At 39.2% G+C, this 20,788-nt stretch overlaps 1 protein-coding gene and 1 long non-coding RNA gene across 11 annotated transcripts in view; one reads left to right on the forward strand and one right to left on the reverse strand.

The window, feature by feature from the left end:
• The window catches only part of LOC135114753 (uncharacterized), a 23,765-nt gene extending 9,309 nt beyond the window's left edge, over positions 1-14,456 (forward strand). The window contains exons 3-4 of the long non-coding RNA XR_010275661.1: positions 859-970; positions 14,129-14,456. This is a non-coding gene — a long non-coding RNA (uncharacterized LOC135114753). The remainder of the gene's footprint in view (positions 1-858; positions 971-14,128) is intronic.
• The window catches only part of LOC135114743 (zinc finger protein 629-like), a 34,286-nt gene continuing 27,390 nt past the window's right edge, over positions 13,893-20,788 (reverse strand). For 5 of the 10 annotated variants that reach the window (XM_064030733.1, XM_064030731.1, XM_064030728.1 and 2 more), the window contains exon 5: positions 13,893-16,866. In XM_064030733.1, the coding sequence (XP_063886803.1) occupies positions 16,498-16,866 (369 nt within the window). In that variant the 3' untranslated portion in view covers positions 13,893-16,497. Of the gene's footprint in view, positions 16,867-17,385; positions 18,270-20,788 lie in introns of those variants that run through there. The other 5 variants (XM_064030736.1, XM_064030730.1, XM_064030737.1 and 2 more) reach the window with 2 other exon arrangements.

Raw genomic sequence — 20,788 nt, forward strand, 5'->3', positions numbered from 1 at the left:
CTCTCTCTCTCTCTCTCTCTCTCTCTCTCTCTCTCTCTCTCTCTCTCTCTCTCTCTCTCTCTCTCCCTTACCTTCTCTTCTCTCTGCCTTTCCTATCTCTATTAACGCTGTTCTGTGTTTGTGATTTGTTATTGTTATTCTTACTATTTCATTTTAATAATCTAGATCATACCAATAGCTGCTTTTTTTTTTTTTTTTTTTTGTGTGTGTGTGTGTGTGTGTGTGTGTGTGTGTGTGTGTGTGTGTGTGTGTGTGTGTGTCTGCCTATCTTTGTCTGTTTCTCTCCTTGTCTTTAGTTTTCAGTAAATCTAATAAGGATTCTACCCACTACGATAATAATAATAATAATAATAATAATAATAATAATAATAATAATGTGACCTTTTTTTGGCATCATTCACAGAGACATTACTAATTCTGACAGTGACAACTTTTTTTTTTTTTTTGTAACCTGCAACATTTGATTATGCCATTTTAACAAGCTGGAATAATATGCCGCTTTAATTTCCCACATGAAAAAAAGAAAAACTGCCGTAAAAATTCAAAAAGAAAATTACACATGATATTCGCAGCACGCTTATTTTTACAACGAATCCACGAGGATGCGTTGGACGAATACTGTTGTGTTAGATTAAATTTTGTTCCAGTTCTCAATTAAATATTCTTAGTGATAATTAATTAAAGCTGGAAAAATCTAATAATTGTTTGAAATGTTGGATACACTTACTGTCTTTATTGCTCAGATTAAGGAAAAAATTCACTCTCAAATGGCGCTGACTCAGATTAATGATTTTTTTTTTTTTTTTTTTTTTTGTAGATGGCTCGTATACTCAGATTAGCAAAGATTTTCACTTCCAGATGGCGCGTATCCACGGATTAATGAAAATGTTTACTCCCAGATGGCGCGTATTCAGAGATTAACAAAGACTTTCACTCCCAGAAGGATTAACGAAGGTTTTTACTCCTAATGGTAAGTATTCCCGAAATAAGGAAGATTTTTCCTCCTAGATGTCGCTGACTCCGATTTACGACGATTTTTACTCCTACAAGCCGTGCACTTCCAGTTTAGCTTATATTTTCACACATAGATGGCGCTGACTCAGTTCAATTAAGATTTTACCGGATAATATTGAAATGACATTAGTGTTTTCATCTGAGCGTGAGGTGAGATTAAGTCACATTTGGTTACGATTCATTCAGTTCATTAATTTTATTGCTGATCCCTTTATTGTGTAGATCACGACCTGAGAAAGCATCATATTGTGCAGAGCTAACCAGTCAGTGTCTGAAAACTAGGCTAAGTTTATTAGTACATCTGAGAGTAAGGTAAGGTTAGGTTACGTTTAGTTTAAATTTATTCATTTCATTAATTCTACTGCTGATTCCTTCATTGTGCAGATCACGACTTTAAAAAGCATCACTTTCTGCCGAGGAATAAACGGTCAGTGTCCAGAAAGTAGCAGAATAAAGCCTCCATTCCGATTAAACAAGATTTTTGCTCCTACAGACCGTGCACTCCCAGTTAAGCTTATATTTCCACCCTTAGATTACACTCACTCAGATTAGTTACGAATTTCTCTCCTAGATGGCGTGCACTTCTGGATTACCTTAGCTTTTTATCCCTAGATCGTGCGCGCTTCTCTGGATGGACAGGATGCTTCCCCACTTTACGCGGAACGAAGATTTTCTGCGCGTCTGCTCTCATTATCATCGCAGTCCTTCACCTAATCAGCCTAATTCCTCCTCCTCTTGCTTTCTCTTTCATTTTCCTTCTTTCGTTATATTTTTTAGAAACATTTTTAATTCTTTTTTTTTCTTTTGCATTTTAAATTTCCTTTGAGTCATTATTATTTTTTTTATTTCTTTTCTTCTTTTTACTTCTTTCTTCTTCCAGTTTCTTTTCCTGCTGCTGCTGCTACTTATCTTCCTTGACCTCCTCCTCCTCCTCCTACTCCTCCTCCTCCTCCACCATCATCTGCTTTTCTTCTTTCTCCTCTTCATCCATTTCTCTTTTCCCTCTCCTTTTTCATCTCCCCTTCCCCCTCCTCCTCCTCCTCCTCCTCCTTCTCCTCCTCCTCCTCCTCACTTACTGAGTCACAAGAAGGAAGACTTTTCCAGCTAAACACCAACAGACCCGATTTAAACAAGCAACACAAACAAACAAACAAACAAACTGTAACAAAAAAATTACATTGTTCTACTGTACAGAATCATAACCTAATTACTTGATCTCTCTCTCTCTCTCTCTCTCTCTCTCTCTCTCTCTCTCTCTCTCTCTCTCTCTCTCTCTCTCTCTCTCTCTCTCTCTCCTCCTAAAAGCTTGATAAAAAGAAGGAAAAATGATACATACATAGGAAACAAGAAAGAGAGAGAGAGAGAGAGAGAGAGAGAGAGAGAGAGAGAGAGAGAGAGAGAGAGAGGCTCGTTTGATCAAATTACGTGAAAATTGAAGTTAGTCTTTATATTTCAACTTCCAGATCTACTTTGTTATATTCTCCCCCTTCCCCGCACCCCCTCTCTCTCTCTCTCTCTCTCTCTCTCTCTCTCTCTCTCTCTCTCTCTCTCTCTCTCTCTCTCTCTCTCTCTCCACAAAGATCAAAAACGCCATAAAGAAAATATTGGCGAATCGTAAACAATAATTTTCCAGTGATTTTATTCCATTCAGTTCCCGCTTCGGTGGAGAGAGAGAGAGAGAGAGAGAGAGAGAGAGAGAGAGAGAGAGAGAGAGAGAGAGAGAGAGAGAGAGAGAGAGAGAGAGAGAGAGAGAGAGAGAGAGAGAGGTAATCCGTCTATATACCTCGCTCCCTTCCCCTCCCCCCTCCACACCTGTCCCACACCTGCAGAGATCCATTGAATACAGCTCTCTCTCTCTCTCTCTCTCTCTCTCTCTCTCTCTCTCTCTCTCTCTCTCTCTCTCTCTCTCTCTCACACACACACACACACACTTTACATGATTTTATCCCAGTATACCTTTCATTTCTGTTACAAAAGGGCACTTCAGATGAATCCATTTCACTTGCAATGTGTTCCAGGAAGCGCCTTGCAAAAAAAAAAAAAAAAAAAAAAGAGACTAACACAACAAAAAATTGAAATGAAAATAATGATGCTACCTAATTTTGTTTTTAATGCAAATAAGAGAAATAATAAGCTATCAGAGAGAGAGAGAGAGAGAGAGAGAGAGAGAGAGAGAGAGAGAGAGAGAGAGAGAGAGAGAGAGAGAGAGAGAGAGAGAGAGAGAGAGAGAGATGAGGGGGGAGACTAGTGCTGGATTCTAAATGCCAAAATTAGCATTATATTTACCTAGAGAGAGAGAGAGAGAGAGAGAGAGAGAGAGAGAGAGAGAGAGAGAGAGAGAGAGAGAGAGAGAGAGAGAGAGAAAGCTCGTCTAGGTGTCTGGGGAACGAGAGGGAAAAAAAAAGGAAAGTATGTTGTGGGGAGAGAGGGAAAAAGGGGGTGTCTGAGAAGCGAGAGGAGGAAAAAAAGAGGAATATAAGTGGAAACAGAAGAATGGGAAAAACAGAGTCTTTAGAGGACGAGAGGGAAAAAAGAGAGTATGTGGGGAGGAGAGAGGGATAAAAGGGGTACCGTGGAAGCAGAGGGTGGGGAAAAAAAGGCGTCTTGGGGAGGCGAGAGGGAAAATAAGGGAGAGTCTTTAGGGGAATGAGAGGGAAAAAAGAGAGAATGAGCGGAGCGAGAGGGAAATAAAAGTAGGCGTTTGGGAGCAGAGGGAAAACGGGGCGTGTCTAGGGAGGGATTCTGACGTTCCCCAAGTTACTGACGAAGGTGGAAAATCCTTGCCGCTCTGAAGTTAAATGGACCATTGTGCCAGGAGGAGGAGGAGGAGGGGGAGGATAAAGGAGTTCAGTGTTATAGCGAAGGAGAAAGCGATGAAGTAAACAGTAATCTAGTTAAACAAAAGGTGAGTGTTAATTAGACTGAGAGCGGCAGGTGAGGTGGGAAGAATGACTGTGTATTTGCATGCAAGTGTGTATGTATGTATGTTTGTATGTATGTTTGTGTTTGTATACGACTGTGCATGTAACGTACGAGGTGTGTGTGTGTGTGTGTGTGTGTGTGTGTGTGTGTGTGTGTTTCTTTAGCTGCTGTTTTTCTTAACTATTTGTATTTATCAATGTGTTTTATCTACCTGTCTATCACTTTATTTATTTTTTCTTTCTTTGTATATTATCTTTTTATCTCCTATGTCTGTTTTTTTTTTTTTTCTTTACCTTTTTTCAAGTTCCATTTTCACTTGTCTATCTCTACACTCCACTGTTCTCTGTCTGTCTGTATGTCTCCACGTGTTTGCATATTTGCCTGTCTGTCTGTCTGTCTGTTTCTCTATGAGTCCGTTCGTCTACTTGTCCTCTGTCTATCTATCTGTCAGTCCGCCTGTTTATCTGTTCTCCTTTCTGTCTGTCTGTCTGTCTGTGTGTATCTATTTGTCTGTCCGTTTGTGTGTCTATATGTTTGTCCCTCAGCACAAACTATTAATGGTTATCCAACTTCTGCGGGAGGGAAGGAAAAATATACAGCGGGCATTTACCAGACTCTCTCTCTCTCTCTCTCTCTCTCTCTCTCTCTCTCTCTGATCCTGTCCTCATGCTAGCCTTCTTTCCTCTCCTTTGCTTCATACTCTCTCTCCCTCGCTCACTCTTTCCCTGTACTCCCCTTATTTATTCTCTCTCTCTCTCTCTCTCTCTCTCTCTCTCTCTCTCTCTCTCTCTCTCTCTCTCTCTCTCTCTCTCTCTCTCTCTAAGTATGAACGAGACTCTCTCAGAAAGAAACGTGAGAATGCAAGAGAGAAATGAGAAGTTTATAGTAAAGTTAGAGAGAGCGAGCGAGCGAGCGAGAGAGAGAGAGAGAGAGAGAGAGAGAGAGAGAGAGAGAGAGAGAGAGAGAGAGAGAGAGAGAGAGAATGATATTGACTGACCTACTAACTTGAAAGACACGAAAGAAAGAAAATAGATCGGAAGAAAATATTAAAGTATTATGATTTCCACATATTTGGTAACACGTGCATACTCTCTCTCTCTCTCTCTCTCTCTCTCTCTCTCTCTCTCTCTCTCTCTCTCTCTCTCTCTCTCTCTCTCTCTCTCTCTCTCTGTGTGTGTGTCTGTCTTCCGTGCATGTAATCATAACAACCCGTCGAGTTCCTAAGAACACCATAATTACAAGTTTGCAAGTTGTGAGGAGAATTTCTAAGATTAGTCTCGTGGTGAAAATACTGTTGTCATTTTTACTTACTTATATATATATACTCGTATATATATATATATATATATATATATATATATATATATATATATATATATATATATATATATATATATATATATATATATATATATATATATATATATATATATATATATATGGAAGTTGTTTGTGATCATCAGTTAGGTCTGGTTATGTAGATTAGGGTTGGTAAAGTTAGGTTAGGTTTAGATAAGATAAGTTACGTTAGGTTTAGATATGTTAGTCACCAGATGTAGAGGAAAAAAAGTTAAATAGAGTGGTTTATCACAAACGATCTCACACGAGCCTAGAAAAAATAAAATAAAATAAAATAAAAAAAAAATATATATATATATATATATATATATATATATATATATATATATATATATATATATATATATATATATATATATATATATATATATATATATATATATATATATATATATATATATATATATATATATATATATATATATATATATATATATATATATATATATATATATATATATATATGTGAAAAAATGTGGACTGGTTTGAAATTTAGTGTTATCTATAACTCATCACAAACAATCTCACGGGATCTTAAATTTGTACAAGGTGTTTAAAAAGGAGACGGAACCTACTTGAAATTACTATTATATCTGCAAACAAGGAAAGAAGAAATAAAAAAAAAGTTAGTGTAGCTTATCAAAGACTCACAAGGATCTACAGATCCTTGTGCACAGGGTGCTCAAAAAAAGGACCCCTGTTTGAAATTACTATTATCTCTGCAACCAACGAACAGGCCGTGAACTGAAACTCATTTGGAAAAGGCAGGGAATAAAAGTTCCAAATAACCACCTTTTTTCCATCTGCTTGCACAGATATAGCAGTTTTAAATCAGGTCCATCTTCTTTTTTCACCCTGTACTGTCTAGCCTTCCTTTGTGTTCCTTTGCGGTCTGCGTGGGAAGCTGGAGTGGGAGGAGTGGATGATGTGGATGAAGAGGAAATCTTACTCTGACGATGCCACATTACTTATCATTAACTAAGCACTTCGATTTCCACTTTTTCCACATCACCTCCTGCTCACCCATTCCGTAACTTTCCACCCGATCTCTAACTTAAGCTTCCACCTCCATCTCCTCCACATCTTCACCTCCTCCTCCATTCCATAACATCCCACCCGGTCATTAACTTAAGACTTCCACTTCAACTTCCTCCACATCTCCACCTCCTTCATTCTATAACCTCCCATCCCATCATTATCTTAATCCACCTCCACCTCCTCCCTGTCCTCCTCCATCCCACAGGCTCCCAAACATCCACCAGGAAGGAATGAAAGTAATCAACCCTCTAACTACTGAGGGTTGTCTGGTTTTACAAAATGGTGAGGGGCGAGCACTGAACATAATTCTGAGACAGCAACTAGTAATGGAGAGGTTGAAACATTTTAGAGGTCGTATTATTTATTTATCTTCAGTAAAATTATGTCTGGTCCCTCAAATAACAGGTGTCATAGTGTTGCTGGCAGTCAAAAAGGTTAAATTAAGAATGTATTCATAAATTCACAAAGCAAAACAGTCAAAGAAAGATTTAACCACCTAATGGCGAAGAAGTTTAGATGTTTCAGAGATTATATTATGAATTTCTCCTCAGCAAAATCAAGACTAGTCACTCAAACAGCAGGTGCCATAGCGTTACTTACCGAAACAGCACTAAAAGCAAAAAGGAGTAATGGATAAATTTAAACGTTTTAGTGGTTGTAGTGTCATTTTCCCTTCAGTGAAATCATGTCTGGTCACTTAAATAGCAGGTGTCATTGTGTTACTGGCAGTCAACAAGGCTAAATTAAGAATGTATTCACAAACTCACAGAGCGAAAACGTTAAAGAAAGAAGTTAAACGTTTCAGTAGTTGAAAAATTAATTTCCCTTCAGTAAAATCACATCTGGTCTCTCAAATAGCAAGTGTCACTGTGTTGCTGGCAGTCAAAAGGCTAATTAGGAATATATTAATTAATTCACAAAACAGAAAGTCAAAGAAAAACCTACCTACTTAATGGCAAAGAAAAGAAGCCAAGACTAGATGGAATGGAAATAATAAAGTTCTTCAGTGCATTTCATCAATTATTAGTGTCTTATTATTATTGGAAACAGATGAAACACATAATTAGACAGAGAGGAGAAAGAAAACACCACCTTTTTTCTTGTTCTTCTTCGTGTCGGCGTAATTATCGGTTATTTTGGGTCGAGCAACGAAAACAAAGGAAAAATTTGTTCACAGATAAGTTTCTGATAATGAGAGAGAGAGAGAGAGAGAGAGAGAGAGAGAGAGAGAGAGAGAGAGAGAGAGAGAGAGAGAGAGAGAGAGAGATACACAACTTTCTTAAACACATGCCAATCTGCTCTCCCTCCAACGCCACTCTCTCTCTCTCTCTCTCTCTCTCTCTCTCTCTCTCTCTCTCTCTCTCTCTCTCTCTCTCTCTCTCTCAATGAACCACATCCCTTCACTTTAAGCTAAACAGCAAGTAAATAAGAAAAATAAAAATGACAGGAAGAGGGAGAAAGAGGGAGGAGGAGGAGGAGAGGACAGTAGGCATAGGCGAAGAAGAAGAAGAAGAAGAAGAAGAAGAAGAAGAAGAAGAAGAAGAAGAAGAAGAAGAAAGTATAAAAAAATCAGACAGAGTTGACTCCGATACCAAAAACACAGGAAACTATTTTTGGCTTCGCCGAAAAGTTTATAACATTCCCGCCCACCGCGACACTCCCAAGAGGATCCAATCAAATGCAAGTTGTGCGCGGCATGAGATACGAGTCCCCGATCCTCTTTTGTTTATACGAGGAGGGAGAGCGGGAGGGAATGAGGCGAAATGAGAATCAGCGAATAAGAGGGAAAGATTGAAAAGTTTTGAAGTCGATGTGTGTCAATGAGTCTCTCTCTCTCTCTCTCTCTCTCTCTCTCTCTCTCTCTCCTCTCTCTCTCTCTCTCTCTCTCTCTCTCTCTCTCTCTCTCTCTCTCTCAGTCAATCTTTCCTATCAATATTTAGACTCGTTATACTTAAATACTCCTTTAAGGTGAATGCTCTCAAATATCCCAAGGCTTGCCTAGAATATCTCGTCCGAGATTAAGTTTTATATTAGTTAATAAACATATACTAGTCCCTGATTCTATAAGATGTTAGAATCTTCCTTGTAATTATTATTATTATTTTTTTTTTCATGTAAGATATGATTAACTCTGGTCAGCACGTACCTTTACTTATCCGCTATTGATATTTTGAAAGATAGGCTACGGTACTTCATAATGATCTCTTCCTTCCCTCTCGTCTGTCGCTTCTAGTTTACCTTTAATGACGCTCAAAACTACGAGTATAACTATTTCCACGTTCTCAAGGATACAGTTGGATGAAGGATGGATGCGGAGAGGGGTAACAGATAGATAAACAAGACGCCAGCTAGGTCAAAAGAAAGACGTGGATGGAACCTTCAGTATTTTTTACCTCCGGCAGGACCAGCAGTGATTACCAGGGCCAATGAATAATACAATAAAAAAAAGGGGGAAGGAAAAACATACCAGCCACGGGATTAAAACTTACATCCTACTGAGGGAGGGATACCGAGGGAGGGGAGAGAGAAGAGGGAAAAAGAGGGAACCAGTTGAGAGGAGATGACAAAGGAAAACTAGCAAATGACAGCCGGAGGAAGGAGAGAAAGAAGAGAATGCGAGAGAAGCAGTAGAAGGAAGATAGGGAGACGAGAGACTAGAAAGTGAAAGGAAGATGAAAGAGAAGAGAGGAGAGAGGAGAGAACGAGGGAGAGGCTAGCAAATGGCAGCTGGTGAAAGGGAAGAGAGAAGAGAGGAGAGAACGAGAGAACCAGTAGTAGGAAGGTGGGGAGAAGTGAGGCCATCAGATGACACAATACATAATATACCTTTCCAAAGTATGTTTAAAGTATGTTAAGGAAAGCCAAATATAATTTCCAGTGCTTTGGTATTGACTCGACTCGACCTGTACTTTTTGTTTCTTCTTAGCTTATGCTTACTGTCCTCTCCTCCTCCTCCTCCTCCTCCTCGTCCTCCTCCTATTCCTCCTCCTCCTCCTCTTCCTCCTCCTCCCTCTTGTTATCAAGTTTAAGGGGATGTGGTTGACACACAAACACACACAAAGAGAGAGAGAGAGAGAGAGAGAGAGAGAGAGAGAGAGAGAGAGAGAGAGAGAGAGAGAGAGAGAGAGAGAGAGAGAGAGAGAGAGAGAGAGAGAGCAAAAAAGTAGAGTAAAAAAAAAAAGCAAAAGTAAAAAACAAGTATTGATCGGTATAAACTTCCTATATTAATATGTTCTTCCACTTTTCATGTTTGTTTAAAGTTCTGTAATTTTAAAAAACTATTTTTAAACGCAATTTTTTTTTTTTTCCAGGTCCGGACCTTAGAAAAAAAAAAAGACGAATTTTCAATGCCAAAATTTGTGCTTATATTGAAAAATTGTTTCGTGTTCACAGGAACGGAGCGTAAACAATAATTGAATGAAGTGAAGTGTTGGATACACTGAGTCACTGTCATTCTTACAAAAAAGGGAACTAATGGAAGAAAGAACACTTGACCTATCAGCAAAAAAGAATGAGACAGAACACAAGGCAGCCACTGATAAAAGACATAACGGAGCACAGGTCTATAAATGAGTGAATTTCATATTTATCTATTCTCATCTGTTCATTAAGTTTTTCATACAGTAATCTTATTAAACCCTTCCTTCCACCTGACCTTTCTATCAAAACTAAGAGAAATAAAAGGAAACTAACTGAAAAAAAAACTAACTAACGAACTAACTAGCTAACTAACCAACCGACTTACTAAATGGATAAATAAACAAAATAAGAGGAGAGATAACATAACAGATAAAGGCAGTGGTCCAGCACAAGACGTTACGATATTGGTGGTTGGGTCACTGCCCTCTCTAAAACACACGTATACCTTTAACCCTTACTATTAATTATCGACTCTTCAGGCAATACAATGATTCATGTTGATATTAAATGTTCATCCTCATCGCAGCCTGCCACCATACATCTATCCATTATATTTGTTTTGTCTGTGTGTTTTCAAGTAACAGATCCATTAATCATCTTTTACAGCATCACACGCTGAATTGGTTATATTCGCTTATTTGCTTCTATTTACTCTGATGTCACTTGTTATCATGTCCTCACTTCGAAAAACAACAATAAGTCGATTCTGTAATGAGGATTATACTGGAAAAGCCATATTCTACAAATTAAATATCATTATCTACACACTATTTCCAAGAAGAAAAAAAAATAACATACAATGTGTCTTCTTTTAGTAAGGAGCAGGTATCTATTATCAGATAAATATTTTGAGTTATTTTTTTCAACTTTTTGAGGCCCAGACCTATAAAAAAAATAAACACAAAAACCTTTGCTATTAAATATTTCTCTCTAAAATACAGAATTTTAAATAATGGAAAGTTAAAGAAAAATATTGATATTGAAAGTTTGTATCAATTAATAGTGTTGGTTTTTTACTTTCTATGCTTGGTTTTAAAGTAAAATATGGTTAAAATGAAATATCTACGCACCATACCTATGAACAGAAAATAATATTTAAATGTGGTTGAAGTCAACTGTGTGTGTGTGTGTGTGTGTGTGTGTGTGTTCTTACCTAATTGTAATTTTACAGGACTGAGTCAAGCTCGTAACTGTCTCATCTTTTAAAGTCACATTTATCTTTTAAGCCATGAATGTTCCTTGCATACACAACTTGGTCAGTCAATTCATTCCATTGGCTGATTGCTCTCTAAGGAAAATTATATCTTCTCACATTTTTCTCCCCTCTCTTTTTTTTTTTTTTTTGTACAGTTTCTTACTGTGTCCTCTTAGTGCTGGTTGTTGTAGTACCATGAAATCTGTGATATGATTTTTTTTTCTTTTCATCTACACATTTGAGCGCGCGCGCGCGCGCGTGTGTCTGTGTGTGTGTGTGTGTGTGTGTGTGTGTGTGTGTGTGTGTGTGTGTGTGTGTGTGTGTGTGTGTGTGTGTGTGTGTGTGTGTCAAGACAGCTTACTTTTTTTTTTTTTTTTTTTTTTAATGAGGAAGGATTATGGGTCTTAATTTTGTTTATCAACCTCGACCAACCACGTTACCTCCTCCTGAGTTTTCTTCCCCTTCACTCAAACACTCCCTAAGCTCCCTTCAGTGTGTAGCTCGCTCGGAATATAATGGAGATGGCCTCTTCATTAACCCACAGGGCACCTTTAATCCCTACGGCCACGTCCTGACCAGTGAGTCTTGTGGTTACATCAACACAAATCAGGTAAATTCATGCCTCGTCGTTTCCAGTCACTGTTGTTTCTTTACTTTTTTTTTTCCTCCACGCGCAAGCAAGGATCTCAACTTTTTCAAAACAACCCTTAGATTTTTAAAGTACTAATAAGGTACGACTAGACACAGGTTGTTCATCTATGGTTAGCTTACAATCACTCGCAAGCAAAGAATTCAACTCTCATAACAATTCTCATTCTTGTACTATTAGGTACTAAGCTATGACAAGGTGCAGTATAAAGGATCATATTGTTCATCTATATTTAGCTCACAATCACGCGCAAGCAAAGATGTCAACTTTCTCAAAAACAACCTTCCGAATCTTGTACTAAGGACCATATTCTGAAACACTTCTGCGCCGCACCTCCACTACATTCAAAAGGTTGTAGCTGAAGTTACACAAATTTTATAAGGGTGTTTTTTATGGTTTTAGTGACAGATTAACCAACTTTATACATTATTAACAGGCGAAACACTCGTGAGAACTCGGCTAATCGTCTCTGTGACCTTGGGAAATAGTTGTAGTGAGGCAGCAAGGCGTTTAAGAATACGACCCTAACCTATTAAGTTATGACAAGGCACAATATAGGATCAAGTCGTTCATCTAGAGTTATCTTACAGCTCTTGAGTATCTAATGATCTTGGAACGGCTTATTAAACATCAGTTGAACTATTATGGCTGGTATCCTTTATTAAAGCGCTATGTTACTATATTAAATAGGCTGCACTGCAAGTTATTGGAATTTTCGTGTTTTCATTATTACTGAGGCATTTTGGAACTAAAAGCCTATTGTCCTTTCCTATTTCATCCACGAAGTCCATACCTCGACAAGACATTCTGTTAAACCTAACAGAAAAAAAAAAAATAATAAATAAATAAATAATAATAAAATAATAATAATGGTATCGTCAGACCTACATATAGAGATCCCACAACTGCCACGTCAAGTCTATCATCATCATCATCATCATCTAACAGCCAAACATTCCAGGCATTTTCAAATCAACACAATACCTAACGTAACAGCTTCTGCCTCGGAAAGTATCCTAACAACCACAACAATCTATTAAATGGCCAAACAGTTTCGGCATTTCAACAACAAACAAGCCCCTTGCACAATACAGAAAAGATACTTGTATAGCTGACTGCAACGTAACATAACCAATACTTACTTCAGTCGCTGGTGGAAGGAGGCGAGGATAACTAGCGAAGGACGAGGCCTGCTCGTAGAGTGCCGACCCACACATTATCACTTTTTATGGGTTCCTGCTGCCCCAGCCAAGGTAACATATAGGGACCATTATCCTCGGCCAAAACTACCACCTCAAGACACTAACTACTGCTGCGTCGTTTGGAGAAGTGGTTATTATAATGTCATGGTCACAGCATTCCCACATTTATTTACAAGGAGAACCACTTATTTGCAAGCTGGAGTTTATGTTGTTCTGCAATGCCTTCTTGCATTATCCATGGGTTAAGGATTTTTTTTTTTTTTCTGCCTAGTTTTTGTATACCAAGGACTGTTTTGGTCTACTCTATTCTTTGGATGGGCCTGTGTATCCTCCGTCGGTTGATGGGTGGGGGTAACAAACCCACCTGGCTGTGTGAAAGTGGGTTGGTTGGGTGTGATTAGCCGGGCCGCTCTTCTTTTTTTTTTTTTTTTTTTCTGTATTGCCAGGCTCAGGGAAAACCTTGGGGTAAACTGTGAACGCATTTTACACCCACACGAACCCAACATCCGAACTACCCAAACTCTTCACTCGTAACAATATTATATTTTCTTATCCTTCTGTCTGTTTCTCTTTTTTCTAATAATCATTTTCTTTTCACTTTGTTACTTTTCCTCATAGTAGTTTTGTTGAAGTCAGAAATCATGCACAACCACTGCACACACACAGCACCGGGCGTCGTCTGAACCAAAGTTCTAAACACGCGTCACGCCGCGGTGATGCGTTATCTTTTAAAGAGAACTACTATCCAATAAAGATTTAGCTAATATCACACAGCATGAAAATTAAATGCATGATATGTTTGCCATTTAATTTTAGTTTGGTTTAACAGATTCCGTAGTTTGGTATTGAAAAGGAGTCAACACACTCCTATCAAAGAACATGAATGTTTTCGTGGGGGACTCTGCTGTTCTGATTATACTCACCTTTTACTTGTGTTATAAGAAGTACTGTTATCTTACCTTCCTATGCTTTTCTCTCCAGCACCATCCCTTATATGTCACTACTACTATCGACCTAATAACATCATAGAACTGAATTTTATCTATAAACTTCGTCTTCATACATCACCTGAGCATCAAATTAAAAACCAAAGTGGATGAAAAATAGTGTTTATTCTGATGATAAGATTTTTTTTTTTTTTCATAAATGGTGCATTTAAGTACATACAGGATACTAAAATAATGACTATACAATAATGATATATACAACATTTACATGACCTCAACCAAAAAAAATGAAAAAAGAGGGACAGAATTCATTGCTGAGAATCAATTAGAAGTAAGAAAAATATACAATACAGGATCAAATAAAGAACATTTCCTACTGCAGGAGGCAGGACCTTCGTCCCCCCCGGTGGCCGCCGTGGGGGCCTATCACAATGTGCCTGAATAAAGACTCCTGCAGAAGGGGGAGGAAGAGGGTGAGGATGAGGCCAGACCAGGAACACGGCCACAAGTTATGAGGATCTGGAGGAGGAAGAGGGAAAGGAGGGAAGAAAAGAAGGAAAGGAATGGATGGGAACAAGGCAAACAGTGTCCAGTCTGCAAATAATTTACAATCTGTATTTCTCATAAACAATATATATATTTTTATGAACAAATTAGTGTTTTTTTTGTATTTTTTATGGTGGGAACTATCAATAAAGCTAATACTAATATATCTGTACATGATCCACTTTTTAGGTTAAATATCACATGTACTTTGGTAATTTGGTTTGTAGAAAGCTAACCAAATCTTATTATGATGATGTTTTAACCCTATGGTGCCAGTTACCTCAGCTTGACTATCCAGAACCGTGCTACATACATTTGCCTTGGACAGTGGGAGGTCAACTTACACAAACAAGTGGGGAAATGATGCATAAAGATAAAGAGACACGGAGATTCAGTTTGCAAAGCCTTGTTCTGGATAGTCTCACATTCCGAGGATAAACTGTGACACCTAAATGACACGAGGCCCAATACAGAGTGTTTGCATTCTTACAACGGGTCAGGTCAGGTCAGTTCAGCAACAGCATGACACAGGTCACTCTCATTACTCTCCAGACTACAGTAAATGCTTAGTTCATAAAAGGTTATTATAAAAATTTTGATACACAGTTCAGTTTGCAAACTAAGGGTGCCATACAATATATACTCTAGTACCTGTTTGGAAGATTATTTTGTGCCTTATTGTCCTGAGATTTTACCAATATTTATGAAATCTAATGAATCGGGATGAGATTAACACTGTCAGTTATGTGGAAGAACTTCACCGTCACAATCCCTCACTATAATAGTATTCTAAGTCACATCAAACTCTGCAATAATATACTTTATGTTTAACTGGAATATGTACTATATATTTACTTTTGTTTTCCTGAATCTGTAACACATGAGATGATCACAGCAGTTGGCCTGAAGTCATTTCAGAAAAAGAGGAATGAAAATTTCTTTAAAAAACCTTCACACTTATCCTGCATCACAGCACAACCTAAGATTCCTAAGAGACAGACACTGCAGTCTTAGGCAGTCATCCTCTATCGAGTCCCTCGTGCCTGTGTAAGTCAGCACAGAGAGTTACGTACATGTGTGTACATGTATCAGAGTGAACATTTCAGTGAGTGGCTGAGTGTGAGCCTGGATAAACATTTTGAATAAGCAGGATGTGGGTGAGGGGAGAGGCTGAGTGGCATATTCTGAGTCACCCTCAGTGTGGCCTTGACAAGGGTAGTTTTGAACACAGCTGGCCACACTTGGGGCCACAAAGACTGCCTCCCTCACCTGACCAGCCAGGTAAGTCAAGGCTACACACACCAACTGTTTGCTCACTGAGACAATGCTTCTGTGTGTCTGTTTGTGTCTAGTACATGTGTGTGTGTCTGTATGCGTGTGTGCATGCGTGGGCAGGTGTAAAGAGGACGGAGCGATGCTAGAAATATTCTTAATGGAAGCAGAAGAATGAAGCACAGTGGCTTTGGATAACTAATCAATGCCCATTTCACACTTAAGTGGTTAAATATTTTCCTCAGACAAGCTGAAGCTGTACAGACCTATATATTTTAACTATAATATTATAAATTTTACCTTATATTTTTTCCTAATACATTACATATAAAATTTGATATATATCTGTATATCTATATACATATAGTACAGTAAATATAGTCTTCTGAAATACAAAGTAGAGATGGAAGAGAGTGAGGGGCCACAGCAGGGCACTGAGGAAGCCAGGCGACAGGCATCTGTACACCACCACACTATGTACACCTTCATTACTAGCACGCAAGCTGCACTCAGCTAAAGTTACGCCTAGATATTAAGATAGATTTATTATTGTACATCTATGTCAATACAAAACTAATATCGGACGGCTGTACCCGTGTTGACAACGCAGCAAGAGGGTCAAGTGAACCTTTGTATCGCTTAAGAGTTAATATTCATATCTCTTTTGGGGAGATTACACAGGATGCTCTTACACATGAGCAACTTAAAGCCATTACTTTCTTTTGTGTGACTGTCCACACACGTGTAGCAGAGTGGCTCCGCCACAATGACGGAGCCTCCACGCCACGGCGGCGTGCTGCGGATTAATGCACGTGCTGAGTCTGGACACAGCACTGGGCCAGGGACAGGACTGAGGTAGTGTCACCAGTTCTAAGTGGGCAGGAGCCTCTTGGGAGATGGAAAAGAGAGGGAGGGAGCAGGGGTGGCGTCTGCTCATATCTTGGGAAAGAACGGATAAGGCACGTACTCAGACATCACGTGGCAGGACTTCTCTAGGTGCTTTTCTAGGTGTGCTTTCTGCTTGAAGCCTCGGCCACACTGCTGGCACTTGAAGGGGCGCTCCCCCGTGTGGGTCCTCAGATGAACCTGCAAATTAGACTTTCTCTTCTTGGGGAATTGTTTGCCACAGATGGGACAAGGCAGGATCTCCTCCACATTGACATTACTGTCTTGGGGCCACAGGGCTCCAGGGGGCAGCAGCATGGGGGGAGTACCGTGAGGGGGCAGGACACTATGCCCCTGGGGACTCATCATTGAGGAATCTTTTTTCTTCAACTTGGATGACTTTGATGACAAGTCCTTCTGAAACAAGGGGAGATTTGGATCAGGCACTGTGTGAAGGATGTATTTCCTCCCACATGCAGAACCAGCCCGAGAGAACCTGCCACCACCACATGCCCACTCAGCCACACCACACCAAACCACATCACACACCACACCAACACCAACAAGGAAATGGTGCTTTTAATGTATATTACTTTATAACTCTGTCACAGCTGAGTTGTTTTGTCTGTCTGATAAGTCATCAGTCACAGCTGTCTTCTCAGTTACCCACCCAGGCTGAGAGCCGCCCCACAGGCCCAGCCACTCAGAGGCTCCACAGGAAGGAAAAACTACACATATATAAAAAAAGGACCAAACAACCCTTAACATTTTAAGCGATACTTTGTACTCTTTTCATGTTACAGTTTATTTGAAAATAAAGAAATTACAATGTGCTTCAGTCACAGGTGACCAAACGATTTCAGGAAGGAGAGTCTTGAGACAACACTGCTCACAGTGTTCAGATCCTGACAGGATTCCTTACTAAAAAACTAAAAAGAGTTTTTATTCATTTATTGTGCATGTCTTACATTTATGTAATTAGGAAATAAATTATGATTATACATAAAACTTGTAAGCGTTTGTGACCAAGTTGAGATGCACTTTAAATTAAGTATTTAGTATGATATAATCAAATAAACAATTCTCTTAAATAGTGACTTTGGTGATTAAGTAGATGAAGCCATAGAATCCAACATATACATATTTTGAGAAAAGATTTGAGACTTAGGTTCATTAAAGCAATTTATGAGAGTATATAAAACAATACTTTACAGTGTACATAAGAGTTGATTGCTGCTTCCAGCCAGTGGGCCAACACGGCTGGCGGAAGGCAGCTAAGGCATGCCGTGTGTTCCGAACAAATAAAAAATAACCCTGATTTGATTTGCTTAACAGGACTACTGTCACATGTTTCCTGCTTATAAACACACACAAATGTGCATGCACACCCACATACACACACTTACACACACGTACAAACACACACACAAGTACACACACAATCACACCCAAAAATGCACACATACACCCACATACACACACACAAACAGCCAGCCCTAGCTTTTGTCCGCTTTCTCTGTCCAGCTAACTTGGTGAACATTCCTGACATGGTGGTAGAGCGTGCCTGTCTGCGCAAAACTCTTGCCACACACATGGCATTTGTAAGGTCTCTCTCCTGTGTGGGTCCGTCTGTGCTCTATCAAGTACTGATTCAGAGTAAAACGTTTCCCGCATATATCACATATGTAAGGCTTAAAGTTAATGTGACTGCGATAGTGCCGCTTCAGTGAGCCCAGCACTTTGAATTCCTTCTGGCAGATGGGACATATGAGCCCATGACCCAGCAGCTGCTCGCTAAGGGCATGAGGAGGTGGGCGACCCTGCAACAAGAGAGAGTGGCACTTTAGTAGCTTGTCTGGGCCAGCGCGTGGTGGCTCCCTCACTGTGCTGGGCTCTGGCACCTTCATACTAGCTCCCTGCCACCATCATTACTCCTGCTGCCACTCCATCAGGGAGCCACAGTCTTCCCCGGCCCACACCAAGTGCCATCTCTGCCGGGCCTCACCAAGGTGGCAACACTAATGATGCCAGGGAGGACTAGTGGGCTGTGTGTCACCAATGCCTCTCCTTTAGGCTACACAGGCACTACAATAGCCCCTACACCACCAAAATTAGGCCTCACTCTGAATTAGCATCATAATCTCTCTAGCTACTGTACACATTGGACTAACATGAAGCATGCAATATCATATTAGATCAGTTCACTCTGCCAGTCTTCCCTGCTGCAAACAACTGACACAGGAAGTACTCACTTGGGTCACACACTACACAACACTGAGGCAGCAGCTTATACTCCTGTAATGATGGTGCCAGTGACTTGCCTACACTCACAACCAATCAAGTATAATTATAATGAGCTCACATTTAAACATTCCTGACTATTTATAGGTATATTAAAAATATCTCTAACTCATTACTATAAACATAATGTAGTACTTGAATAACCTAACTGAGAACATTAAATTTTCTTCTACCTCATGCAAGGCTAACTAGACTTAATCATTCATTCAATTCTGGAAGACTTTCTAATCTAATTCCTGAGCACTTGTTGGTGTGCTGCCCTCAGCAGCTCCCCACCTCCAGTCAGCAGTCAGTTGTCAGCCCTAAGGTCACCAAGAGTCACTTCAGAATTAGAACAGTCAGAATATATCTATGTACAAATCGGGTTACAGCATGCAGGTACAGCATTAATAAATCAGGAGCCACTGCATTATGACACTATGCTCTGTCCACGGCTGCTCTCAGGACAATGCACACACACTCATGGTCCATTGAGCACAAAGGTTTTACTCTCTAATGTTACAGTGAAGACAGCATCATCTTCCATTACAAGAAGTATCTCTTCTATATCAACAAGACAAAGGAAGCATACAGGTTAGTTAGTGAAGATCTTATTAGTACAGCTGTTACCTGATGCTGATAAAGGTGTGGAAACACATACATATACACCCACACACACACACACATACACACACACAAATCACAAAGGATACTGGCTTGGTTCTTGAGTAAAAAAAATGATTGGGTTTTCGCTTGGGTCCAAATACTTACATATATGCAGAAAATATATATCTTTCCCAGCAGGCAGATCACAGACTTGTACAACAAGCAAATAAGATACATAAACATCTTTTAAACACCAAAACCCACTTCTAAAACAAACTGCATTAAAACCTTCATATTTATCTTTTTTGTAGCATTTTTCATGAGGAATGTGAGAGAGAGAGAGAGAGAGAGAGAGAGAGAGAGAGAGAGAGAGAGAGAGAGAGAGAGAGAGAGAGAGAGAGAGAGAGAGAGAGAGAGAGAGAGAATATTATATACAAATACATCAATGAACACATCTGTAACTTCTCAGCTCAACTCCTTCCATCAGCCAGGTAGTGCCTCCAAGCAAGCAATATTCTCTACAGCCAATAATCTCAATTTCCTTCACCTCTTTAACCCTTTCACTACAATGATCCATCTTTTTTAACACATACACCACTATGATAAATTGTTTGGAAGGACATGGAGAAAATAAAGAATATATCAGTAGATTTAATTTTTGTTTAGCTATAGAAGTATGTTTTTATGAGACTTCAGTGCAAAATATGTCTTTTAAAACTTGTATATGATAATGGGAAAGACAGACTAACAGTGAAAGGGTAAACAATCAGGAAAAAAATTAGGGAGATCTGAATTGTTACTTATGGAGACACAGACTATTTCTTCCTGTCATTTCACTCAACCGTCTGCACTCATAAGGTCCTTTTTCTACCACCTAATTTTCTCCTAAATCCCTAGAGATTCTTTCCACACAATCAGTCCACCTCACAAAACTGTTTCATTCCCTCTCATCCTCACTGGAATGCCACTTTCATAAACTCATTCACTCATCTTCTCATTCTGTTTTACTGCATCTGACTCAGCTCTACAGGCTTTGTTGTAATCCAGTCTACTTATAAGCTCTCTAAGTCTTTGAAATGTGTGAGGTGGAGAGCTTTATGCTGCTTCTTAATCTTTCCTTGAGAATTACCCTAATACTTTATAAGCTTGAGAACTGCATGAACACTTTCCATCTACAAGCTTGAGAATTATGCCAACACTATGTTATTATTCAATCTTTCCTTGAAAACTGCACTAACACTTATCTTTTACAAGGTTGAGAATTATGCCATCACTTTCCTAACACTTCCCTTTCATACTGAGCAGCACATGATGTGGTTCTTGTGGTAATGAAAACCAATTAATCAACCAATCATTTCCTTTCACAATCTTGCTTCATCATCTGCTCCAAATTACTTTCTCCCCAAGCCCTCCTCCTTTCCCTCCTCGAAAGTTTGCACAACAGTATGTACCA

The sequence above is a fragment of the Scylla paramamosain genome, chromosome 28 (assembly GCF_035594125.1).
Source record: "Scylla paramamosain isolate STU-SP2022 chromosome 28, ASM3559412v1, whole genome shotgun sequence".
Lineage (NCBI taxonomy): Eukaryota > Metazoa > Arthropoda > Malacostraca > Decapoda > Portunidae > Scylla > Scylla paramamosain.